Source organism: Canis aureus, chromosome 12 (assembly GCF_053574225.1).
Source record: "Canis aureus isolate CA01 chromosome 12, VMU_Caureus_v.1.0, whole genome shotgun sequence".
NCBI lineage: Eukaryota > Metazoa > Chordata > Mammalia > Carnivora > Canidae > Canis > Canis aureus.
Window position 1 is genome coordinate 6,252,002 of NC_135622.1, and position 26,221 is coordinate 6,278,222.

The 26,221-nt window shown below is 38.1% G+C and overlaps 1 protein-coding gene across 3 annotated transcripts in view; it reads right to left on the reverse strand.

Moving 5' to 3' along the window:
- Nucleotides 1-26,221, reverse strand: part of GPR89A (G protein-coupled receptor 89A) — a 61,267-nt gene that overhangs the window by 16,823 nt on the left and 18,223 nt on the right. For 2 of the 3 annotated variants that reach the window (XM_077842529.1, XM_077842527.1), the window contains 5 exons: nt 22,529-22,649; nt 21,524-21,604; nt 5,770-5,879; nt 2,847-2,953; nt 1,345-1,437 (listed from right to left, as the gene is read on the reverse strand). In XM_077842529.1, the coding sequence (XP_077698655.1) occupies nt 1,345-1,437; nt 2,847-2,953; nt 5,770-5,879; nt 21,524-21,604; nt 22,529-22,649 (512 nt within the window). The remainder of the gene's footprint in view (nt 1-1,344; nt 1,438-2,846; nt 2,954-5,769; nt 5,880-21,523; nt 21,605-22,528; nt 22,650-26,221) is intronic. The other variant, XM_077842528.1, reaches the window with a different exon arrangement.

Sequence of the window (26,221 nt, forward strand, 5' to 3'; positions counted from 1 at the left end):
ATAACATAAATGAAACATAAAATAATTATGCTGAGTAGAAACTTCCAGACAGATAAAGGATACCTACTTTAAGATTTCATTTATATAAAATTCTAGAAAATATAAACTAATGTATAATGACAACAGATTGGTGGTTGAGTGGGGTTGCAAGAGATATGTTACAGGGCTTTTGGAAGTGATGGATGGATGATGTTCTCTATCTTAAATGTGGTGATAGCTGTTGCAACAGATGTATACCTCTGTCAAAACTTACCCAACTATACCTTTTAAATATGTGCAGTTTAGTGAATGTCAATTATACCTCAATAAAGCTGATAAAATGATATGCTCCCCTTAAGGCTATAGTTCAAGAAAAACTTTTTAGTAGCTTAGCTCATTGAACATATATGATCTTCACTTATCATCTTCAACTTGAATGAATCAAAATTTAAAAATGTTCTCTGAATAGGTATTGACATCAATTTATTATAATGTTAGATCCATTAAAATCCAGAATTTTCCATTTATCTCTATCGATCAAAATTAACAAGCTGACAAAGCTCCTCTTTGTGCAAACACAGCTCTAGTAGGGAAGTCACAGAACCAGAAAGTTCAGCCTTTTCTGTAATCACACTGAAATCCATGAATATCTACAGAGGAGTCACAAGAATGTACATAAAATGCACATAAAGAATAGAACGTTAAGAGAGAGCCACGAAAGAATAAGAGCTAAAAGCACATAAGATGAATTTATCTCTAGAAATATGTTTTAGTTATACAATTTACTTTGGATTGAACTTTTTTTTTAAAGATTTTATTTATTTATTCATGAGAGACACACAGGAGAGAGAGAGAAGCAGAGACACAGGCAGAGGGAGAAGCAGGCCCCATGCAGGGAGCCTGACGTGGAACTCGATCCCGGGTCTCCAGGATCAGGCCCTGGGCTGAAGGTGGCGCTCAACCACTGAGCCACCCGGGCTGCCCCGTGGATTGAAGTTTTTAAGATATATACAGGTGATTAAAAAGGAGAGGTGGTTTCTGTTCTGAGCTGAAGGTAGGGATTATGTCACATAGCTATATTCAAGGGTAATAGGGAAAGCAGAGTATAAGAAACTTTCGTATTCCCTTCATATAATTTATAAGCTATGGCCTTATTAATGATATCTGACTGAAGGAAAATGCAACCTCTAGGTGATCTAAAAAAGAGAGGGGTAGGAGTTAGGCTCGGCCATGTGATAGGCAGCATTCTCTGTTGACTCAACTGAATTTGGTATTCAGTTCTGTGCCTCAGTCAAACCCACTTTTCTTTCTGTCATTACCAGGGAAAATAACCTAAACCCTGATAGTTAAAACAAATATACTTACCATGAAAATTTTCCAAACACAGTAAATAGAGAAAAAGTAACCCAGAAAATTAAAGTATTTCCCCTTGAAAGTTTTGGAATATTCTATTCTCTCCTGAGAGAAACAAACAACAAAACATGGTTAGTCTCAGCAAAATGTAAACTAATACTCAACCAAAACATTCTTGCCTCTATGAAATCACTGCTTTGCCAGGGTGAAAAACCCACACGTGATATTAATATTAAAATAATACTAGTGGGCAATATTTATTACTTGATGCTTACTTTAAGCCTGATACTAAGATAAACCCCTTACATACATTATCTACTTTAATTTTTATAACAACTCTTATATGTTCTATTATCTTAATTTTATACATGAGAAAACTGAGGCTTACAGGGATTAGATAATTTGCCCAAGGTCACACAGCCAGTGAGTTGGGGAATTTAGGCCCAGGTCTGTCTTCAAGGCCCATGTTAACTTCTCTATCTTATATGGCTATTCCTATGAAGTGATCCTTGAAAAGTATAAAAATAGTTCAAACGAACTTAACTAATAGATTTTGCTTATTTATTTATTTATTTATTTATTTATTTATTAAAAAAGATTTATTTATTTATTTATTTATTTATTTATTTATTTATTTATTTATTCATTCATGATAGATGTAGAGAGAGAATGAGAGAGGCAGAGACACAGGAAGACGGAGAAGCAGGCTCCACACTAGGAGCCCGGCGCGGGACTCGATCCCGGAACTCCAGGATCGCGCCCTGGGCCAAAGGCAGATGCCAAACAGCTGAGCCACCCAGGGATCCCCCTAGATTTTGCTTATTTAAATTGTATTTTAGTTGTAAAGTTACTTCTTACAATTAGGTCACTTCTTGCTGTGGATCCTTCCTTCCTTTCCCTTCCCTTCCCTTCCCTTCCCTTCCTTTCTTTTTAAGAGAAAGAGAGCTGAGAGGGTGCAGGGGGAAGGGCAGAGGGAGAGAGGGAGAGAGGCAGGGAGAGAGAGACAGAGAGAATCTTGAGCAGGCACTACACCCAGTGTGAGCCTAATAAGGGGCTCATTCTCATGACCCTGAGATCATAACTTGAGCCAAAACCAAGAGTCAGACATTCAATTGACTGAGCCACCCAGGTGCCACTTGATCTGGATCCTTTAAAACATGGCTAGATCATGGCACTGCTCTTACAATATTACTAATTTATAAGGGAATAAAAAGCAATCAGAAGAGTTATCATATTGACCCTGAATCAGTAGAAGTAGTGTGTGCCACCTTCTGATGTTGAAAAACCTCTCTTGACTACCCCAATAATTTCTATTATTGAGAGTGTTCCAGTAAGAATTTTGCTACGGGTAGGAGCAATGTCATGAAGAATGCTGACTCCTAATGCTTCATGGCTGATACTAGAGCTATGAGGTCTCTCTTGCACAGCTTGGCCATAGAGGATACTAAATCTAAATCTTGTTCTCTTTTCAATCATACTGGTAAAAACAGCACTTCCATTTCCTTAATCTGTACCTTGGTAGCATATAGATCAGCTGTTTCCAGAAAAAGCTGCCTGCTTAGTTCTTCCAAAGCATCCACTTCCTGTTGAATAAGAGTAAGATCTGGCACAAAATGGGCATCAAGGTTTAAATCATAAGGAAGTTTCAAGAAATAGCAATGAAGAAAGCATATGCTTTTGATTTCTCCTAGAGTAATCCTAGAAACTACCTATTTATTCAATTTCCTGCTTCACTGGCCAACAGTACTCCTTCAGAGCAATTTTCCCAATCTCCAACACAGGTGTGTAAAACTTCTCCAGCAAGAGCATTATCAAACACATACCACTCAGTTTTTCACTAGTTCAAGTGGCTCAGACAGATGGTTCTGTTCATTGTTGTTTTTCTTTGATTTGGTTAGAGTAAGTCAAATATAACCTTGAAATCTCAAATAGTTACACAGGTAACTATAAAATAACATAGTTTTTCCCTAAAATATCTGAATAAATATATTATTAGGAAAGGGAATTAACATTACTGAGTTCTAATACAGGCTGGGATTTATAAGCATGACCCTGTTTGGTTCTTACAGACATTATTTTCTATTATTCTCCCAACAGTCTCATGAGATAGGTGTTATCACCCATTTTGTAGATAAGGAAAGCAAAACTCAGAGTCAAATAACTTGCTCAAAGTCATGAGGCTAATAGGTGTGGATGCAAAGTCAGATCTGCCTTCCTCCAAGGCCTGTTCTTTCCATTACACTAATGCTACTTTGCAAAGAACTCAGTGAGATCCTATTACTTTCTCCATTTAGACTTGACATATTGTTGCTAAAATAGCTTAAGCCTACTTTGGTTTTTATGGACTTTTAAGTAATAAAAATATTGAAGATAGCCCAAGTTGGAAGATCCACTTTGATACAAATCCTCCCTACTCTGATTTTTCTCACTAGAGGCATACCCCATTTTGTTGCCCTCCGCAGATTTTTTTTTTTTTTTTTTTAAACAAATTGAAGGTTGTGGCAATCCTATGTTGGGCAAATCTATTGGCACCATTTGTGTCTCTGTGTCACATTTTGGTAATTCTCACCTTACTTCAAACTTTTTCATTATTATTATCATTATTATATTTGTTATGGTGATTTATGATCAGTAATTACCACTCACTGAAAATTCAGATGATGGTTAGTATTTTATACACACACACACACACACACACACACACGGGATATATATATATATAAAATATATATATAAATATAAAATATATATAAATATAAGATATATATATATATTTTAAAGAATGCTATTGCACACTCAATAAGATATGGTATAAGCATAACTTTTATATATACTGGGAAACCAAAAATCTTCATCTGAATGCTTCATTGTGATATTTGCTTTATTGTGATGTTCTGGAACCAAACCTGTAACATCTCTGAGGTATGTATTAGGTATGCCAGTAGTACTCAAATTACCAAGTGCCCTTCAGCTCCTTTCTCAGTAGTGGCTGCTACTCGCATGGTCCAGGCAAACAACAGGGTGTAACTAAGTTTCAAGTCTGCCTCTCCCATGATTAGATAGCCAGCTTTTTGAGGAGAGAGAGTATACTCTATTCATCATATATTTTTAAAAGATTTTATTTATTTATTCATGAGAGACACAGAAAGAGAGGCAGAGAGAGGCAGAGGGAGAAGCAGGCTTCATGCAGGGAGCCCAATGTGGGACTCAATCCCCAGTTTCCAGGGTCATGCCCTGGGCTGGAGGGGGAGCTAAACCGCTGAGCCAGCCGGGCTGCCCTCTATTCATCATTTTATCCCTTAGGATTCTGCCTGGAAATAGGAGACGTGAAATAAATGTTTTTGGATTAAATGCATTCAATGTAAACCTTTTTTTCTCTCTCCTAGTCATGTTATCCTGTCTTTCTTTGGTCTAATTCTTATCTACTTTTGACACCAGAAAGATATGCCACAATTTATAGCAAGAACAGATTATATCCTTTTCTTCCAGTTGAAGCAAAAGGGAATTTGTGCTTCCTCAGGCCAGAGAAAGAAGCAAGAATATGCTATCTTACACCAGCACCCCCCCCCACCCCCCAATGCCCCAGAGTTTTGACTTAAGAGCCTGGTAGGGGCAGCCCGGGTGGCTCAGCGGTTTAACACCACCTTCAGCCCAGAGCCTGATCCTGGAGACTCGGGATCAAGTCCCACGACGGGCTCCCTGCATGGAGCCTGCTTCTCCCTCTGCCTGTGTCTCTGCCTCTCTCTCTCTTTCTCTCTCATGAATAAATAAATAAAATCTTAAAAAAAAAAAAAAAAAAAAGAGCCTGGTAGTCACAGAGAGATTTTGTTACTCTATTTAGGCATCAGTTTTTTTTTTTTTTTTTCTGGCATCAGTTTAACACTGCAACCAGCTGGGCCAGGACTAGTCCATTAACCCAGTCTCTTTGATTCTTTAAATCAAAAGTCACTGAAGATACAGCGCTGCTTAAAATGTGTTTAGAAATACTGACTGCTTTAGAAAACAGGTCCCTACCATCCCATACATACACAAACCATCCATTTTAGGGACCCATTGTATGTGTGTGTGTGTTTTTAGCCATTGTGTTTTATGCTGCTTGTTCACACCTGGGAAACAGAATAGTGCAGGGGAAAGAACCAAGAGGAGGCCCTATCTTTGCCACAAACCACAGGGTGACTTAATTTCTCTGGGTCTATTTTCTTATCTATAAAATGGAAAGAGTGACTTTTGGGACTTTTTTAGCTCAAGGACAATGGTTTTATGATCTTTTAGGGGTATTGGAAAGATGACTCTGTATTTCCTAAGCCTAGCCCTGCCCAGCTGGACTCTGATGCAGTCAGGTACCTCAGGAGAGACCACCCCAATACTACTTTTTTCTTCTGGCCTTGGTCCAGAGTTGAGAAAAAAGAATCAAACAGAGGGATAAATAAAGGATACTTTCACTTCCTGGTGCTGAAGTGGTAACACTTTTTATCATTCCCCAGAATCCTGATGGTTTGTTATGCACCTCCCCCTTCTGGAACATAGTTCTCCGTGTCATTGCCATCCTGAAATGAAAGAAAAGATAAAACCTCAGGAAGGGAGCTTGGACCCTCATAGTCTATTCTCATCTACCTTCTAGTCTCATAACTACCCCTTTCTCTTGCTGAGCTGTTCAGGAAAGAATGCAAAGTCTGAAGTCCTGCTTTTCCACTACTCACAGCGGAGGGGAAACTACACACTCCCAAGCAGCAATGTGGCCTAGGCAAAGGAGCACAGAATTTGGAGAAGACAATAAATGTGGAGATTGGCTCTAACTGAGAAGCTGTGAGACTTCAGAGTTTCTATTTACTCATCTCTGGATGGGTAATCATAAGAAATCATGTTGTCAACTACAAAGCACTATGTATATTTTAATAACTATTACCATTATTTAAGGACAAAATAGTTAACACACCTAAAGGACCAGGTTCAGATAGGAACTAAGAAATGTTTTCTTTCCGGGATGCCTGGGTGGCTCAGTGGTTGAGCATCTGCCTTTGGCCCAGGGCGTGATCCTGGAGACCCGGGATCGAGTCCCACATCGGGCTCCCTGCGTGGAGCCTGCTTCTCCCTCTGCCTGTGTCTCTGCCTCTCTCTGTGTGTCTCTCATGAATAAATAAATAAAATCTTAAAAAAAAAAAAAGAAATGTTTTCTTTCCTTTGCAAAAGCAGACAGAAGAACAAAAAGTAAATCCAGCAAAATCACATGCACTTAGTCTCTTCTAAAACATCATTCTCTAATGCTATCCCTTCCCCCCACCAACTACTGAATAAGCCAAGAAACTTACTATTCCTTCCTCTTGTCCTTTCAGTGTATGGAGGCCTCACTGCCTCAGTAGCAGTTGCTGGCATGTTCCAGCTTACCGCACTGGTGTTAAGAACAAGGTCCTTGAGGGGGCACCTGAGTGGCTCAGTGGTTGAGCATCTGCCTTTGGCTCAGGGCGTGATCCCGGAGTCCTGGAATCGAGTTCTGCACCAGGGTCCCTAGCCTGCTTCTCCCTCTGCCTATGTCTCTCATGAATAAATAAATAAAATCTAAAATAATAATAATAATAAAAGAACAGGGCCTTGCAAGGGCCTTGCAAGGAAAAGAAAGATTTCTTGTACATAATAAATGGTTACTTCAAGGGTGTAGTGGGTCACGGCCTACCAGCCTAAAATAAAGCACGTGAAGTGTAACAGAGAAGTAGAACTAAAGAAAAACTGAACTGAAGATAGAGATTTTTGGGTGACATGAGAGATAAGTGGCAAGGAGGAAGAAGCTGCATTAATATTTCCTGTTGGAACCAATGTAAAATAATACCAATGGTACCAAATAGTATTTTGTAGGCTGATTCTTTAAGCCACAGGTTAAAATGATATAAATAATAAAAATATTAGGTGTAGGGATCCCTGGGTGATGCAGCGGTTTGGCGCCTGCCTTTGGCCCAGGGCGCGATCCTGGAGGCCCGGGATCAAATCCCACGTCGGGCTCCCAGTGCATGGAGCCTGCTTCTCCCTCTGCCTATGTCTCTGCCTCTCTCTCTCTCTGTGACTATCATAAATAATAAATAAAAATTAAAAAAAAAATATTAGGTGTATTGGGCCATGCTGACTTAACTGTTTCCTCCTCAAAATGACTTTTGCCTGGATACTGAGTGAATGAAATAGAGCTCTAAGTTTTAGCTGTCTTTTTCTTTAATTACATACATTCATTGTAACTCAGCATTGTTGGAAATGTAATTAACAACTAAGAAGAGGCTCAGGCCTGGGGAGATTCTGACTTGGCAAGACTCATAACCCTTAGTTTTCCCATCTTCATAGGTAGAAAAGCTAGAACATGTGTATGAAAAGGAAAAGGTTCTATCTCACTTGCTTAAAGGTTCACTTCAGTTTACCCTGCTGGATTAAAGGAGAGGCACTGGGGAGAGAGAGAACAGAGACCCATTTCTATTATCTTTAGTTTTAATGTCTACAGTACAACAAACGCAATGACCAGCTGTGGAGTGGAACTGGTTGACTATAAAAAGGTGACTGACACTGTATCATGGCCCCATAACTGGCAGCAAGGTATAATCCACTCAAAGTGAAGATTATCCACACAGCAAGCATAACCTTGTTTTAAACAACTGACTTTCACTTTTAATTTCATCACTGAACTCTGAATCAATTTTGTTCTTATTGAAGAAGTTGCAGATGAAAATTAATATCTATTTTTAAAAGAAACAGTAACAATATCAAACTTCCTGAGATATGGTTAAAAAAAAAAAAAAAAGGAAAAAAGTAGTATGAGGTACCAGAGAAGTTGGTAACTTTTATATTGAACTTTTTGTCACTATCATCACTACCTCCACCTACTGTGATCATCGTCCCTATTGCCTCTTTATAACAAGGGTAGTCCAGATTGAGAAATTATCTATTCATTATTAGCTGAATGCCATTAAAAAACCCCACAGTCAGGAAAAATACATGCACCTGGCTGAGGTTTGGTGGTAGCAAGTCAAGAGGCTTGAAAAGGTCTACTGTGGTTTAACCATGCCCTTCTATTGTTTTCTCACGGAAACCAGAAAAGTAGGTATTTAGATATTACTCTTCTTTTTTAATTAAATATTTTGAGATCACTGTAAATTCACACGTGGTTATTTTAAAAAAATAGAGAGATCCCAAGTACCCTATACCTAGCTTTCCCCAGTGGAAATATCTTGTAAATTTATAGTATGTTTTACAACCAGGGTATTGACTCTGGTAGAGTCAAGATAAAGACAGTTTCCATCACTACAAGAATCCCTCACGTTGCTCTTGTGGAGCCCATTTCCCCCCTTCACCTCCAACTCTTCTTTAAACACCCAGCAACCACAAATCTGTTTTCCATTTCTAATTTGCCCCTTCAAAAATGTTACATAAATAGAATCATATAGTATACAACCTTTATGGATTGGCTTGTTTTGCTCAGCATAATTTCCTAGAGTCATCCAGGCTGCTTTTATTGATAGTTCATTCCTTTTTGTTACTCAGTAGTATTCATGGTATGGATGTGCCACATTTTGTTTAACCATTCATTCATTAAAGGATATCTGGCTTATTTCCATTTTTGGGTACTATAAGTAAAACTGCTATAAACATTAATGTACAAGTTTTGTGTGAACATAAGTCCTCATTTCTCTGGGATAAATGCCCAGGAATGCAATTCACTGGATTGTGTGGTAGCTGCAGGTTTAATTTTTAAAGAAACTGCTAAATCTGATCCAGAATTACTATTACTACATTTTAACCAGCACTGTATGCGTGATCCAGTTTCTCTGCATCCTTATTAGAATATGGTGTCATCTATTTATTTTAGCCATTCTAGTATGTGTATATTGGTTATCTTGTGGTTTTAATTGCATTTCTGTAATGGCTTATGATGTTAAAACATCTTTTCATGTACTCAATTGCCATCTGTATATGCTCTGTAATGAAATATCTGTATGTCTTTTGCCCATTTTCTAACTGGACTTTTTTTTTAACTCTGTATTTTGAAAGTTCTTTATATACTTTAGGGTTTTTTTTTCCAGATATGTAGTTTGCAAATATTTTCTCTCAGTCTGTAATTTGTCTTTTTATCCTCTGAGCACAGTCTTTCCCAGAGCAAAAGTTTTTAGTATGGATGAAGTCCAATTTACCAATGTTTCCTTTTATAAAGTATGCTTTTGGTGTCACAAACTCTGCCTAGCCCTAGATCCCTATGTTTTTTTTTTCTCCTAAGTTATAGTTTTACGGTTTAATTTTTGTATGTGAGATTTATATTACTTGTTTTAAAAGAAACCTATGGATGTTCAATTGCTCCAGCATCATTTGCTGAAGAAGCTATATTTTCTCCATTGAAATGCTCTTGTATCCTTGTAAAAAATTAGTTGGGCATACTTATGTTGGTCTGAGTTCTCAACTCTGTTCCACTGATACGGCTATATCTCTGCCAATATCACACAGTCTTGATTAGTATAGCTGTACAGTAAGTTCTGAAATCAGACTGATTCTTCCCATCTTGTTCTTTTTTCCAAATTTTTTTAGTTATTCTAGTACTTTTGCCTTTCCATATAATAGAACAATTTTGTGTAGATCTACAAAAAATCTTGTTGCTATATGTTAAACCTGTGTATCAATGTGGAGAGAATTAACATCTCTACTATTTTGAGCCTTCCAATCTATAAACAGGTTATGCCTATTTATTTATTTATAAAGATTTTATTTATTTATTCATGAGAGACACAGAGATAGACATAGGCAGAGGGAGAAGCAGGCTCCATGCAGAGAGCCCAATGTGGGACTTGATTCTGGGACTCCGGGATCACACCCTGAACGGAAGGCAGATGCTCAACCACTGAGCCACCCAGGTGTCCAGCCTCTCTATTTAGATACTTGATTTCTTTCAACAGCATTTTATCTTTTTCAGCATGTAAGTCCTGTACATGTTTTGTTAGACTCAGCTGAGTAGTTCATTTGAGTGAATGTAATTGGTATTGTAATTGATACTGTATCGAACTGCCAGTATAAAGAAATACAATTTATTTCTGTATATTTATTTTGTACCTTACACTCTTATTAAACAAACATTAGTTCCCCTGTATATATCATTCTTTTCTTGTCGCTTTCAAGATATTTTTATCTGTATCTTTTAGCAGTTTGACTATAATGAACCTCGGTGTAGTTTAGTTTTTATCCTAGTTGGGGTTCTTTAGGCTTTTTGGATCTGTAAATTAATGTTTTCCGCCAAATTTGGGAAGTTCCTGGCCATTATTTCTTTACATGCTTTTTTGCTTTTCTCACTCTTTAGGACTCCAACTCCATGTTGAATTGACTTTGTTTTATACTGAGATACTGTGCGTTTTTTCCCAGTCTTTTCTCCCTCTTTTCTTCAAACTGAATAATTTCTATGGATCTGTCTTCAACTCGATTCTTTCTTCTACTATCTCAATTTCTGCTAACCCTATGTATAAAATTTTCATTTCAGTTACTGTACTTTTCAACTTTTGAATTTCTGTTTTCTTTTAAAAATAGTTTCCATTTTTTTTTTTTTTGGAATGCTTTATTCACTAATATTATGCTTTCCTTCATTTCTTAGAATTTATAATAGCTGCTTTAAGTCTATTTGCTAAATCTATTACCTGGGCCCACTTAGTTAAGTGTCAATGAACTGCTTTTAATCTTGTATATGGATTGCAGGGCTCCATTTCTTTGTATGTCTAGTAAGTTTTGGCTGAAAACTTAACACCGTAGATACTATGTTGCAGTACTATGAAATCTGTTTTGTTTTTCTGAGGACTTTGTTGTTGTTGTTCTAATAAAAAAGTTAACTTCCCTGGGCTCAAGCTGTGAAATGGTCAGACCTATTGTGTGCAGCAACTAATGTCTACTCAGTTTTTTCAGCATCCAGCTGCTCTCTTTTTAGCTTGATTCTGGTGGTCTCTGCTGAGCCTGAGCAGGTTAGTGGTCAACAAAGAATCAGAAAAGATTTTATAGTCAGATTTTAAGGCTTATCCCTTCTCTGGTCCCTTTGTTTCTAGGGATCTCTCCAAAATTTCTAAATGCTTTGCTAGTTCTCATATTTGAGGGTGGTTGTGGCTAGTGCTAAAATTTTATCAGTGAATATATTTTTGCCCCATCCCTACAAATTTTCAAAAGAGAACCTAAAAAAAATCCCAACTCAAGAGTACAGGTTAAGATTTTTTTCTTCATAGTAATAGCATGCATTAAACTTTTACATGTTATAATATTCTAGTTTTTTTTTTTTTTTGTAAGTTACAAACTGAAAAATTATAACTTCAGAATTTGTGGGCTGGAAGGAATCCTAGAGACCCTTTAGTCAACCCTGTCATTTTATGAGGAAACTAAGACAGTCTAGTATTTGTTCAAGATCACTTAACACGCTTATTATAAAGTGTCCAGTTTAAGTTCTTTTCATTATACCATGGTATAGTTGCATAGCTGTATTTTCTATCTTCCAGAAAACCAAAATTTCAAAATCGTATTAATATTATTTGTGAATATAAACTTTAATACCTAAAACAAAAGCTAAAATACCTAAGTCAACAGAGAAACAAAACAATGTAACAGATGACTTAATTCTCTCAACCTGAAAAAAACTGAAGGTTTTGATCACTAAACCATCATGTTCTTACTAACTGAACAAGGTTTTTGATGAATGTTTTCTAAATACTATAAACCTCATCTTCTTTTTAGTGTTCCAAGCGAGAACACAGCGTGCCTCTTTCCCACCCTCATTTTCAACTCTTTTGCACATAACAGATGTTATATTTCTTATATGCCATCTCACTATGGCCCTCTGCTGTTACATTAAAAATGGTTTTCTGGCCATTACTCCTCTCAACTATGAGTGTTGTGAAAATAGTTTTTCTAGTATGAATTCCAAGGGCCCCAGTGTTGTCATGTTAGCTGCCTATCTGCCCTGTTAGCTCCACTGCTGTGCTAAGTGGGCTAACACCTGGCCAAGTTGGGAGGCTGACTCTTCTGAGAGCCACTCAAATTAATGAGATCTACTGCAGGACCACAAACCATCCCAGATTCTGACTAGACAAAAACCTATAGGATACATGTATGGATCAAGGCCAATTCCCAACCATAGGAAAAGAATTCCTAACCATTATGATGAAATGGCTTAAAAAGTACACATCCAAGGAAAAGGTTGAAGATGGCGATAGAGGAAGACCCTGAACTTACCTCCTCCATAGACACACCAAATCTACACTTATTTATAGAGCAATTCCTCCTGAAGAATAACTAAGGGTGACTGAACAGCTTCTGCACAAAAGATAGACCACATAGAGAATGGCAAAACAAATGGAGACTCGGTATTAAAGGGAACCCTCCACCCACAATGTTGTGAAATGTGGGGTTGGGGAGGCTGGGCAGGGGGAAGGAATAGTACTAAAGGACCATTAGCAGATTTGTCTGCCTTGAGGCACAGAAAAAAAAGCTGTGGTTTAGAATAGCAACAAGAATATAAAGGAGCCAGCTCTAGAACCCTACCAGACAGCAGGGGAGCTGCTGGAACTACCTCTGGGTGGGAGGGGCTGGCAAGCACCACAATTTATGTTCCCCCTCCACCTTGATAGTACAGATAGAAGCACTATCTGGGCACCCCAGTCAGACCACCACCTCAGTGAGTCCCAGCTGTCCCACAAAGGCAGCCCCAAAACAATGCACATTGGGACACCCCAGCCAGTGTTCACTACAGTTCCAGCCATCTCACTAGGAGACACAGGTGCAAAGCACCCTAGAATGCTCCAGGGCCATACCAGTTCAGCTCCAGATGGTTTGCTGGAGCTCCCCTGGTGCAGAGTACTCTGGGACCTCTTGGCTCACAGATGCTTCAGTCCAGCTCCAGCTTCCCTGCCAGGGCACTGACTGTGTGGAGCACCTTGGGAACCCCTGGCCTGTGCCCGCTTTAGCTCCAGTGGTCCTGCCAGGGCACCACTTGAGTAGAGCATCCTGGCCTGTGCCAGCCTTGGCTGCAACCACCTGTCAGGGTGCTTCCTGCATGGAGTGCCCTGGGACACCCTCACTTGCACTCATTTCAGCTTCAGCTGTCTTGCCAGGGCCCTCTGTAGAGAGAGGCCTAGGACACCCCCCTACCCCCTCCACACCCACTTTCGCTTCAGCTGTCCTGACAAGGCACTGTCTTTGCAGAGGCCCAGGACCATCTTAGCCCACACCCACTTCAGCTCTAAAAATCCCACCAAGGCAGATGCAGAAAAGAGTGCTCCAAGAGCCCCTGCCCATGCTAGTCACAGCTCCAGACAGTCAACCAAAATTACCAGTTACACACAACCTACAAAGAGGGTGACCATTCAGAGGAGCATTCTCTTAACTTTAGGAGAAGTAGCTGTTCCATCAAATTCACAGAACAAAAACAGAAAGGCAGGCAAAAGGAGAGAAAGAAGAATATGCTCCAAACTAAAGAACAAGACAAAACCTCAGAAAAAGAACTAAATGAAATGGAGACAAGCAATATGCCTGATAAAGAACTTGAAGTATTGATCATAAAGATGCTTACCAGACTGGAGAGAAGAACTCAGTGATAACTTCAACAAAGAAAGAAAATATAAAAAGAACCAGAGTTGAGGAATACAATAATTAAAACGAAAAATATACTAGAGGGAATCAACAGATTAGTGGATGCAGAAGAATGGATTAGTGATCTAGAATATGGTAATGGGAGCCACCTAAGCTGAATGGCAAAAAGAAAAAAATTAAAAAAATAAGGGCAGGTTAAGGGATTTCTTGAAAACATCAAGAAAAGAAACACTCACATTATAGGCGTCGCAGAATAAGAGAGAGAGAGAGAAGAAAGGGCAGAAAACTTCCCTAGCCTGGGGAAGGAAATAGACATTCTGGCCCAGGAAGCAAAGAGTTCCAAACAAGATGGACCAAAGGAGGTCCATACCATGACACACTGTAATTAAAATTTCAAATATTAAATCTTAAAAGCAGTAAGAAGCAAAATATACAAGGGAAACTCCATAAGGCTATCATGATGCTGATTTCTCAGCAGGAACTCTGCAGAACAAAAAATGAATGGTATAATGTATTCAAAGTGCTGAAAGGAAAAAAACCCTACATCCAAGAATACTCTACTTGGCAAAGTTATCATTCAGAATTGATGGAGAGAGTTTCCCAGACATACAAAAGTTAAAGTAGTTCATCATCACTAAATTGGCCTTAGAAGAAATGTTAAAGGGACTTCTTTAAGTGAAAAAAAAAAGGCCCTCCCTAAATAGAAGAAAATGATGAATATAAAGATATAAAACATGACAACATATACATAAAATGGGGGTGGGGAGTAAAAAATTTTCTTTTAGAATATGTTCGAACTTAAGTGGCTAGCAACTTAATACAGGTTGCTACATACTTGGGATGTTATATATGAACCTCATGGCAACCACAAAACCAAAATGTATATGAGATAACCAAAATATAAAGAGAAAGAAAGCCAAGCATACACTGAAGAAGGTCATCAATCACAAAAGAAGACAGTAAGAGATGAAACAGAAGAACTACAAAAATAGCCAGGAAACAATGAACAAAAGGACAATAAGTACCTACCTATCGATAATCACTTTAAAATGTAAATAGTGTAAATGGTTGAATCAAAAGACATAGATTGACTGAATGGGTAAAAATAAGACAAGACCCATCTGTAGGCAGCATACAGATGGGTTACTTGGCTTACTTCTGACCCAAAGACACATACAGACTGAAAGTGAAGGGCTGGAAAACATATACCATGCAAATGAAAGAGCGGGGTGGGGCTGGGGACGGGAGGTGGGAGGAAGCCAGGGTAGCAGTACTTATCAGACAAAACAGACTCTAAAACAAAGACTTTAACAAGAGACACAAAAGGGCATGATAATGATAATGATAAAGAAATCAATCCAACAAGATATTACAACTGTAAATATCTTTGCACAGAACATTGAAGCAACTCAATACACAAATGTTAACAGACATAAATGGAGAAAGTGACAGTAATATAATAATACTAGAGAATTTTAACACCTTACTTACATTCAATGAATGGAATATCTGGGCCAAAAATCAATAAATAAACAATATTTCTGAATTAGACCAGGTGGACTTAACAGATACACACAGAGCATTCCACCTTAAAACAGCTTAATACACGCTTTTTTCAAGTGGACATGGAACATTCTCCAGGATAGATCACATGCATCTTTTCTGACTGCAAGGTATGAAACAAGATATCAATCACAAGAAAGCAACTGGAAAAAACAGAGACACATAATGGCTAAACATGCTATTAACCAACCAAGGTCAATTAAGAAATCAAAGAGGAAGCAAAAAAATACATAGAGTTAAATGAAAGTGGAAAAACAACCATCCAAAATCTTTTGGATGCAACAAAAGCAGTTCTAAGAGGGATATTTATAGCAATATAGGCCTATCTCAAGAAATACGAAAAATCTTAAACACTTTAACCTTACACCTAAATGAACTAGAGAAAGAATAAACAAAGCCCAAGTTTAGTAGAAGGAAGGAAATAATAAAGACCAGGCAGAAATAAATGAAACAGACTCTAAAAAATGAAAATAGAAAGATAAATGAAACCGAGAATTGGGTCTTTGAAAAGGTAACAAAATTAATAAACCTTTAGCCAGGTTCATCATGAAAAAAGAGAGAGAAAGAGAGAGAGAGAAAGAGAGAGAGAGAGAGAACCCAAATAAATAAAACCAGAAATAAAGAGAACAACCACTGACACCAAAGAAATACAAAAAATTATATGATACTACTACAAAAAATTATATGCCAACCAACCAACTGGACAACCTAGAAGAAATGGATAAATTCCTAGAAACATACAATCTTCTAAAACTCAATCAGGAAGAAATAGAAAATCTGAACAGATCAACTGCTAGCAACAAAACTGAATCAGTAATAATAATAAAAAAAAAAAACCTCCCAATAAGCAAAAGTCTAAGACCAGATGTAATCACTGGTGAATTCTACCAAATATTCAAATAAAAGTTAACTATGAAAACTATCCAAAATATAGAAGAGGAATAAAGGCTTCCAAATTCATTCTGCAAAGCCAGCATTACCCTGATACCAAAAACACCTAAAGACACTACAAAAAACCCCACAAAACTACAGGTCAATACCCCTGATAAACATAGATGCAAAAATCCTCAACACATTAGCAAACTCAATTCAACACTACATTAAAAGGATCATTTACCACAATCAATTGGGATTTACTCCAAGGATGCAAACACAGTTTAGTATTCACAAAATCAACATGATACACCGCATGAACAAAATAAAGGATAAAAATCATATATTCATCCTAATAGAAAAGCATTTGATAAATTCAATACTTGATCATAAAAACTCTCAACAAAATAGTTTCAGAAGGAACTTATCTAAACGTAAAAAAGGTCATATATGAAAAACCCACAGCTAACCTCATATTCAATGGTGAAAAACTGAGAGCTTTTGCTCTAAAATCAGGAAGAAAACAAGGATGCCCACTCTTAATCAGTTTTATTCAACACAGTACTATAAGTTCTAACTGCAACAATCTGACAAGAAAAAGAGAAGTAAAAGGAATCCAAAATCATAGGAAAGAAGTAAAATTATTTACAGAAAGAAAAACTAGTCCTATTTACAACTGCACCAAAAAATAGCAAAATACCTAGGCAGTAAAAACCTGTACTCTGAAACCTATAAAATACTGATAAAAGACATTGAAGAAGACAAACAGATGGAAAGATATTTCATGTCCACTGATTGGAAGAATTTATATTGTTAAACTGTCCATATTACCCAAAGCGACCTACAGACAGACGCAATGACATCCCCATCAAAACACCAATAGCCTCTTTCACAGAATGAGAACAAGTAATACTATAATTTGTATGGAACCACAAATGACCCCAGATATCCAAATCAATCTTGAGAAAGAACAAAACTGGAGGTATCACAGTCCTAGAGTTCAAGATATACTACAGAGCTACAGTAATCAAAAACAGTATGGATCAATGGAACAGAATAGAAAGCCCAGAAACAAATCCACACTTAAATACTCAATCTATAACACAGGAAGCAAGAATATACAAAGGGAAAAGATAGTCTCTTTGATAAAGGGTGCTGGGAAAACCTGACAGCTACATGCAAAGAATGCAGCTAGACCACTTTTTCACACTATATGCAAAAATAAACTCAAAATGGATTAAGACCTATATGTGAGACATGAAACCATAAAACTCCTGGAAGAAAACACAAGTGATAATCTCTTGGACATTAACTTTAGAAATATTTTTCTAGATATGTCTCCTCTACTGAGGGAAACAAAAGCAAAAATAAACTATTGGGACAACATCAAAATAAAAAGTTTTTGCACAGCAAAGGAAACCAATAAAATAAAAGACAACTTACTGAATGGCAACTTACTGAATTGCAAATGATGTACCTTATAAGGGGTTAATATCCAAAATATATAAACAACTTATACAACTCAACATCAAAAAGACAAATAATCTGATTAAAAATGGGCAGAAGACATGAAGAGACATTCTTCTAAAGAAGACATACAGATGGCTAACAGATACATGAAAAGATACTCAACATCACTAGTCAGGTAAATGCAAACCAAAACCATAATGAGATATCACCTCATGCCAGTCAGAATGGATACAATAATAAGAGTAACAAGTGTTGGCAAGGATGTGGAGGAAAAAGGAACCTTCATGCACCAGGGGTGGGAATGTAAGCTGATGCAATGACCGTAGAAAACAGTATAGAGTTCCTCAAAGAATTAAAAGCAGAACTACCAGAGGATCCAGTAATTTCACTACTAGGTATTTACCCAAAGAAAACAAAAACAATAATTTGAAAAGCTACATGCACTCCTATGTTTACTACAGTATTATTTACAGTAGCCAAGGGGGAAGCAACCTAACTGTCCATCGATAGATGAATGGATAAAGAAGATGTGGTATACACACACATACGCACACACACTATACCCACAGAGGAATATTACACAGCCATTAAAAAAGATGATACCTGGGGATCCCTGGGTGGCTCAGTGGTTTGGCGCCTGCCTTTGGCCCAAGGCGTGATCCTGGAGTCCTAGGATCGAGTCCCACATCGGGCTCCTTGCATGGAGCCTGCTTCTCCCTCTGCCTGTGTCCCTGCCTCTCTCTCTCTCTCTCTCTCTCTCTCTCTCTCTCTCTCTCTGTGAGTCTCATGAATAAATGAATAAAATCTTTAAAAAAAAAAAAAAAAAGATGATACCTTGCCACTGGCAATAACATGGATGGATCTAGAGGGTATTATGCCAAGTGAAATAAGTCAGACAGACAAATACCGTGTAATTTCACTTCTATGTGGAGTCTACAAACAAAACAAATAAACATATGAAACAGGAAAAGACTCCAATACACAGAACTGGTGGTTGCCAGAGGGGAGGGTGATGGGGGTGATGGGCAAAATAGGCAAAGGGAATTAAGAGGTACAAGTTTCCAGTTATAAAATAAATAAGTCATGGAGATGAAAAGTACAGCCTAGGAAATATGGTCAATAATATTTTAATAACACTGCATGGTGACAGATGATAACTACACTTACTGTAGTAATCATTGCATAGTGTATAGAATTGTTCAATTACTGTAGTGTATACTTTTTTTTTTTATAAATTTTTATTTATTTATGATAGTCACATAGAGAGAGAGAGAGAGAAGCAGAGACACAGGCAGAGGGAGAAGCAGGCTCCATGCACTGGGAGCCCGACGTGGGATTCGATCCCGGGTCTCCAGGATCGCGCCCTGGGCCAAAGGCAGGCACCAAACCGCAGCGCCACCCAGGGATCCCCACTGTAGTGTATACTTGAACATAATGTATGTCCACTATACCTCAATAAAACATTTTTTAAAAATGTACATCTGGGGTCCATGGGTGGCTCAGTCAGCTAAGCACCTGCCTCTGGCTCAAGCCACAATCTCAGGGTCCTGCTCAGTAGGGAGCCTGCTTCTCCCTCTCCCTCTGCCCTTCCTCCTGCTCCTGCACGCTCGCTCTGTCAAATAAATAAATACAATCTGTAAAAAATGTACATCCATACTTGACAGGGGTCATTCATATCTTTACATTCATCTCTCCGTATGAATGCGAGAAATATAGTAAATGAGAGAATAATCCCAGGAACCAAAATAGTATTATTCCTTTATAATTATCTTTCAGTATTGAATAATGTAGCTCTTACTGTTATGTCTTTTAAATCTACATTCACATTTTTATGTAAAATAAGCTGTATAGAATGAATGTAAACAAAATGCAAAGAATAAATGTATATACAACATGTGTATTTACTTTCAATATCCTAGTACAAATGTACACAAGTGGAGACAAATAATGAGCTGGCCAGTCTGGCCCTCTTTATCTTCTATAGTCTATTGTTACCTTTTTACATTAAGCCTTCTTTGACGTGACTATGGAGATTTTATTTATTTATTCATGAGAGACAGAGAGAGAGAGAGAGAGAGAGAGGCAGAGACACAGGCAGAAGGAGAAGCAGGCTCAGGCTCCATGCAGGGAGCCTGATGTGGGACTCAATCCCTGTCTCCAAGATCAGGCCCTGGGCTGAAGGCAGTGCTAAACCACTGAGCCACCCAGGGTGCCCAAGACTCATGCAATTTAAAACTTCTATGCCACTGTTTTTATTTGGGTAATAGAACTTTATTTGTTTATTTATTTTTTTAAAGATTTTATTTATTTATTCATGACAGACACACAGAGAGAGAGAGGCAGGGACACAGGCAAAGGGAGAAGCAGTCTCCATGCAGGGAGCCTGACATCGATCCCGGATCTCCAGGATCACACCCTGGGCTGAAGGCGGCGCTAAACCGCTGGGCTACCGGGACTGCCCGGGGAATACAACTTTGAAAAAAGCACACTAACGAGCTTCATGAAAACAGTAATTTATTATATTTTTTTTCTCAAAGATTTTCTTTATTTGTTGGAAGGGGGCATGTGAAAGAGAACACAAGCTTGGGTTGGGGAGGTAGGGTGGGGTGGGCAGAGGCGGAGGGAGAAGCAGGCTCCCTGCTCAGCAATGCACAGCTTGATCCCAAGGACCTGGGATTGTGACCTGAGTCGAAGACGGATGCTTAACAGACTGAACCACCCAGGTACCCCGGTAACTTATCTCATTCCTCATTCTATCTCTATGAGTTCAGCATTTAGTGCAATACCTAGCATAAATTAGGCTTCCTATAGTTATTAAGAGAATGAAAATACATGAATGAATAAAGACAAAGCACTAAAACCTAATGATTGTCCCCCAGAGACTATTAGTAAGTTCAATAGTTTTCCTTAGCTCTGTACTGTTCACTATTCTAAGAGTTCTACATGTCAACTTATTATCTCCATTTTACAGATGAGGAAACCAAGACATAAAGTAATTGCCTCAAGGCCACACTAAATTGTGGGCCAAGGATTCAAATTCAGATAGTCTGAATCTACAGCCTAGGCTGTAACCCACTGTGATACAGATTTCTAGAAAAGGGGCAGCCCTGGTGGTGCAGCGGTTTAGCGCCGCCTGCAGCCCAGGGCATGATCTTGGAGTCCCGGGATCGAGTCCCATGTCAGGCTCTCTGCATGGAGCCTGCTTCTCCCTCTGCCTGTGTCTCTGCCTCTCTCTCTCTCTGCATCTCTATGAATAAATAAATAAAATCTTAAAAAAAAAAAAAGATTTCTAGAAAGGCCACTCTAAAAGCATACACTGTAAAAGTACTTCTTAAATGATAAAAATGACAACAGCTAAAAGTCTTGAAGGATTTTTTTTAAGTAGTTGGAGAAAAGGAAGTTGAAAGATTGATACTAGGCATGGATGCAAAAGCTTGTAAAAATGTAGGACAATAGACTTTAAAAGTATCCAGTGAAGAATACCTTCAAATGTAAAAGTTATTTTAACAGTTTATCTCAAGAGAATTTATCTAAAGTCAGGAAATAGTGGAATTTGAAAATTTCTTTCACGCAAGACTAGACACTAAATCTCTGATGGTACCTTAACTTATAAAAACGAGTACGATGAAATTCCCTGTTAGCCCTAATTCAAAGTCATGTTTTCTTGTCGAAAAATTCTAAGGACAAGTTTTTTAACGTGTTGACATCTTACCTTTTCTTTTTGCTGATGATCATATCCATGGTTTGGAGCAGTCGCCGTTCCAGGGCTACAATATCTGCATCAGTCACATTTCTATAAGAAGCACAAACTGTTAGCAGTTGTTTTGGGATCCATCCTTGGGCATAATAAATACAAAGCAGCTGGAGAAACATATCAACCTCAGTTGTTAGTAATTCAAGGACCTTTTTCTAGAGAATTTAAGCAAAAGCATTTTTGCTTTTTATAGACTATAAAAAGCAAAAATGCTTTTGCTGTCATTTTTAGTATATATGCTGCCGAAGTGAGCACTGCTGTCATTTTTGAGGGCAAAAAGTTTTGCAGTCTCAGGGCAGTGGAAGGTAACTGGCTCTCTTATGGTCTTTCTTAGCTTTGATCCAGTGACACTTACGATGTACATATAAGAACACCTGCAATTTGGCATATGGTCTTCTACTTTCTACTTTTAGGAGGAGCTGATTTACTGAAGTAGGGATTAGCTAACATTGCTGTCCACAAGAAATGTGCCTTTAAAAAGTGTAAGAGGAAGTAAAGAGGATCTGATTGAAATAACTGTTTTTTTAGAAACATTTTTTACTTTAGAGAGAGAGAATGTGCATGAATGCTTGTGGGCTTGGAAAGGGGCAGAAGGAGAGGGAGAATCTCAAGCAGACTCCCCACTGAGTGCAGAGCCTGACAGGGGGCTCGATCTCAATCTCATAACTCCGAGATCATGACCTGAGCTGAAATCAAGAGTTGGACGCTCAAAAAACTAAGCCACTCAGACACTCTAAAATAACCATTTTAAAATCAGTGAATGTAGGACAATTAAAGGGCAAACAATCTAAGTGATAAGACTTATTTATTTTGAGAGATTCCTAGGACAATGTCCATAGGACAGAGCGAAAGAATAAAAAGGCAGTGTCACGGATCTAATATTTAAGTATTAATGATGATGGCATGATAGGACACACGTATTCATGAAGTAATAGGAAAAAAGAAAAGAGACATTCTTTTTACCTAAGGAAGTAGGACATGTAAGTGTATGGGCAGTTGACAGCACCAAATCCCGAAAGAAGAGCCATGAGAGTCACGCCAATCACACCTACTCGGCTGATGAGCTGTTCTATGGACAAAATCCCTAAAAACATCAAAGCACCTTAATGTCAGGTGAAAAAGACAAAATGGCACTGCAAGAGGAAACATCACAGAAATCAACCATTACATACTAAATAAGCCAAATTTTTTATTAGCAGTATGTACATCGTCCATTATATATGTATAAAAGTCTATTGATTTTCCTCCTCTCCCATATGCTTCCAGAATCATCTCTATTACTGGGTGATGGTAATATTAAAATAATATTTGTCAAAATACTTTTTGACTGTTTATTTACTCAAGGTAGTGTCAACTCTAACAAAACAAAGTACTTTTAGTAAAAGTTGGGCAAAAAAATTTAAGGAAAGTAAATCTGCTGGAAAAGTATAAATACCAGGTAATCCTTCCCATTATACTTACCATCAATATATACATTTCCCCCTTAGGTCATCATAAGCTCTTTAGGTCTTATGAGCTTATTTATTATGTCTTATTCATTTTTGTCAATAAACATATAAGGCATCTAACAAATGAGCTGAATACATACATGAATGAGTATTTTCAAGGCAGACATGTGAGTTTTAAATTATCAGTTGTATTCTAACTATCACTTGTTTCCTATTATTTGAGAATGCTGAAAATTAGTAGTTAAAATTCATGCTGTTGATATTTGGGATAAACGAGAGAAAGCAATGCTGAAGAAAAAGCCAGGAAGTTTGGAATCACAGGACAAAACTAGTTTTGTTTTCACTTCCTATTTCTAGGATGGAATCCACTTCAGCATTATCCACTCTGGCCTAACACCAGGGCTGCCGTTCAGGAATTTTGTTAGTTTGAAATTGAAATTCCAACATTCCAGTCCTCCGGCTCCTGTGTTTCCACTACACCATTTCAGAGATCTTTGTGACCTCTGGTCTCTATGGTCTTTTGGTTTTTCCTACCTTCCATTTTTTTCTTCATTGAGCCTGAACTCCACACTTGCTTGCTTCAACTCCTCTCATTAGGACTCTGTCTTGACTCTCCTCCTTCTGAAGCGCTGATCCTGAAAACTCCCAATCTTGGATCTATCTGACACTCCATCTTCCCTGCGTCTCTGCCTGAGCTGCTAAAACTGGTAGAATGCATTCGGATATTGGTGCTATTACAGATTTATGGTCTTAGTCTTAACAGAGCTTATGACACTACTGAGGAACCCTTTTCTTGCCCTTGGTCAGCCATCTCTTCCCACTCCCCTCAGCAGATAAATTAAAAAAAAAAAGATTATTTATTTTAGGGGTGCCTGGATGACTCAGTCAGTTAAGTGTTCTGCCTTCAGCTCAGGTCATGATCTTGGGGTCCTGGGATCCAGCCCCATGTCAGGTTCCCTGCTCAGCAAGGAGTCTGCTCCCTCTGCCCCCACATCCTCACCTCTGCTCGTGCTCTTGCTCTCAAACAAATAAATAAATAAACAAAATCTTAAAGTTTTTATTTTAAAGAGAGAGAGAGTACAACCATTGGGTGGGAAGGCGCAGAGGGAGAGTGGAAGACAGAATCTCAAGCAGACTCGAGGAGTGCGGAGCCCCCCTGAGATCATGACCTAAGCTGAAATCAGGAGTTGAATATGTACCTGACTGAGTCGAATATGTACCTGACTGAGCCACCAGGTGCCATCCGCCCACCCCAGTAGATAAACTTCATTTTCCCAGTCTTTGCCCTCCTTAGCTAATGTCCTTATTACAGAAGTCATTAGACATATACTCTCTTCACTCTACTATACTCACAACTGCAATCATCCTCCCAACTTGTTCCCTCCTAACAAGAGTAAGCTTGAGCCAAGAAGCTAAGACTTCTCTACTTGTGCTTTGATCTTATTCCTTTTCTACCTCTTCTAGAATCTTGTTCTATCACCTGTCCTCTCTCTTTTATCTTCAATCTTTTCTTCCTTGCTGGTTCTTTCCTTCAGTTTCAAGTCTTCTTCTGAAGAAAGTCTGTCCTTAGCCTTGAAGTTTCCCTCTAGTTGTCAATCCTCTATTTCACCCTTTGCAGCCAAACTTCTTGAAAGGAACTTACACTTACTATCACCTCTTTTTCACCTCCATTAATTCATCAACTGGCTGCAATTCAACTTTCATCCCATTCTCCTACCTGAAGAAAACTGCTTTCACTAATAATTGTATTGGCAATATCCATCAAACACCTGTTATGTACTAGGCACTGCCTGAAGCAGTATTAACTCATTTACTCCTCATGATATAGCCCTATGAGGCAGGTATTATCGAAAAACCTCATTTTACAGATGAGGACATAGAAGTACTGAGAGGGTAAGTAACTTAGTTAAGGCCACACAGCTAGTAAATGGGAGTTAGGATTCAAACCCAAGCGCCACAGCCTATACTCTTAACCATTACTGTGATATGGTCACAAATTTTCCTCTGGTTGCAAAATTCAATGATATTTCCAATCCATTTGGAATTGATCTTTGTTTAATCTTTTGTGATACTATTTAAAATTATTTTCCTTTCTTAGCTTTTACACCATTTCCCTCAGTCATCCCCTTTACTTCTCTAGTTATTTTATTTTCTTGGTCTTTCTCTGCTCAGAATGGGCCAGAATCCTCCATCATTTCACTCTATACATTTTCCATGGGTAATTCTGCCTATTTCCCCAGGTTCATCTATGGCATTTAGCTAATGGTGCCTAAATTTTTAGATTCCTGGAGTTATTTCCAGGAGGACTAATAAGTCCATACCTTTCTCCTAAATTGCCAACTTGTGTATCCAACTGCACATTGAACGTCACTTGGATGTGCATAACTCAAATTCAACATATCCCAAGTTCGAATTACCCTCCTTCTTCTGCATAACCTATCCTAGAGAATGACATCATCAACCATCTAGTCACCAAAACAGAAAAATCTATACCACTAGTCTCCATTGTCTTTTACTTCCCCTTGAGTACACTAGTTTGTTTTTGTTTGTTTTTTTTTTTGCCTCACGGCTTTACATGTGTCTTGTGCTGTTGCCATTGCTGGGTCTATCTTTGGTCTTGTTCTTTAAATCTCAGCTTAAAATACTTCCTCAGAAAGGCTGACTAGGCACTTGCATCTAATTTTACATCCTTATCTGCATTGTTGTCTATCACTGTAATCTGTTTGCTCCTTCATAATGATCACAATTGGCAATTATTTGTCTATATATTTACTGTTCAATCCTTCCTACCAAAGGCTGTTTCAGGAGGGCAGAAACCAAGTTTGTTTTGTTTATGGCTGTATCTCCAGTACTTAAAGTAAAATTAGGTGTTCAAAAAATATTTGTGGAATGTTAAATGAATGACTAAATCCTCATCCAAATTCTGTTGATTCTACTTCCCACATACCTCTTTACATCCTCTTTATAGGAAGAAATCATGTCTTATTGATGTTTGTTTTTCTTACTGCCTGGCACATGGGAGATGTTCAGCAAATGTTTACAGACTGTAGGTATATAATTTTCATCTAGTAACAAAAAAGCCCAAGGGATTAATACAGGTTATTAAACATAAGAAACTAGAAAAATGTCCCCTCTACTTTTATTCCCTTTAAGGCGATGTCCCTTTATTAAATATCTTTTCTTGGTCTAAAACTTTGAAGATACTATT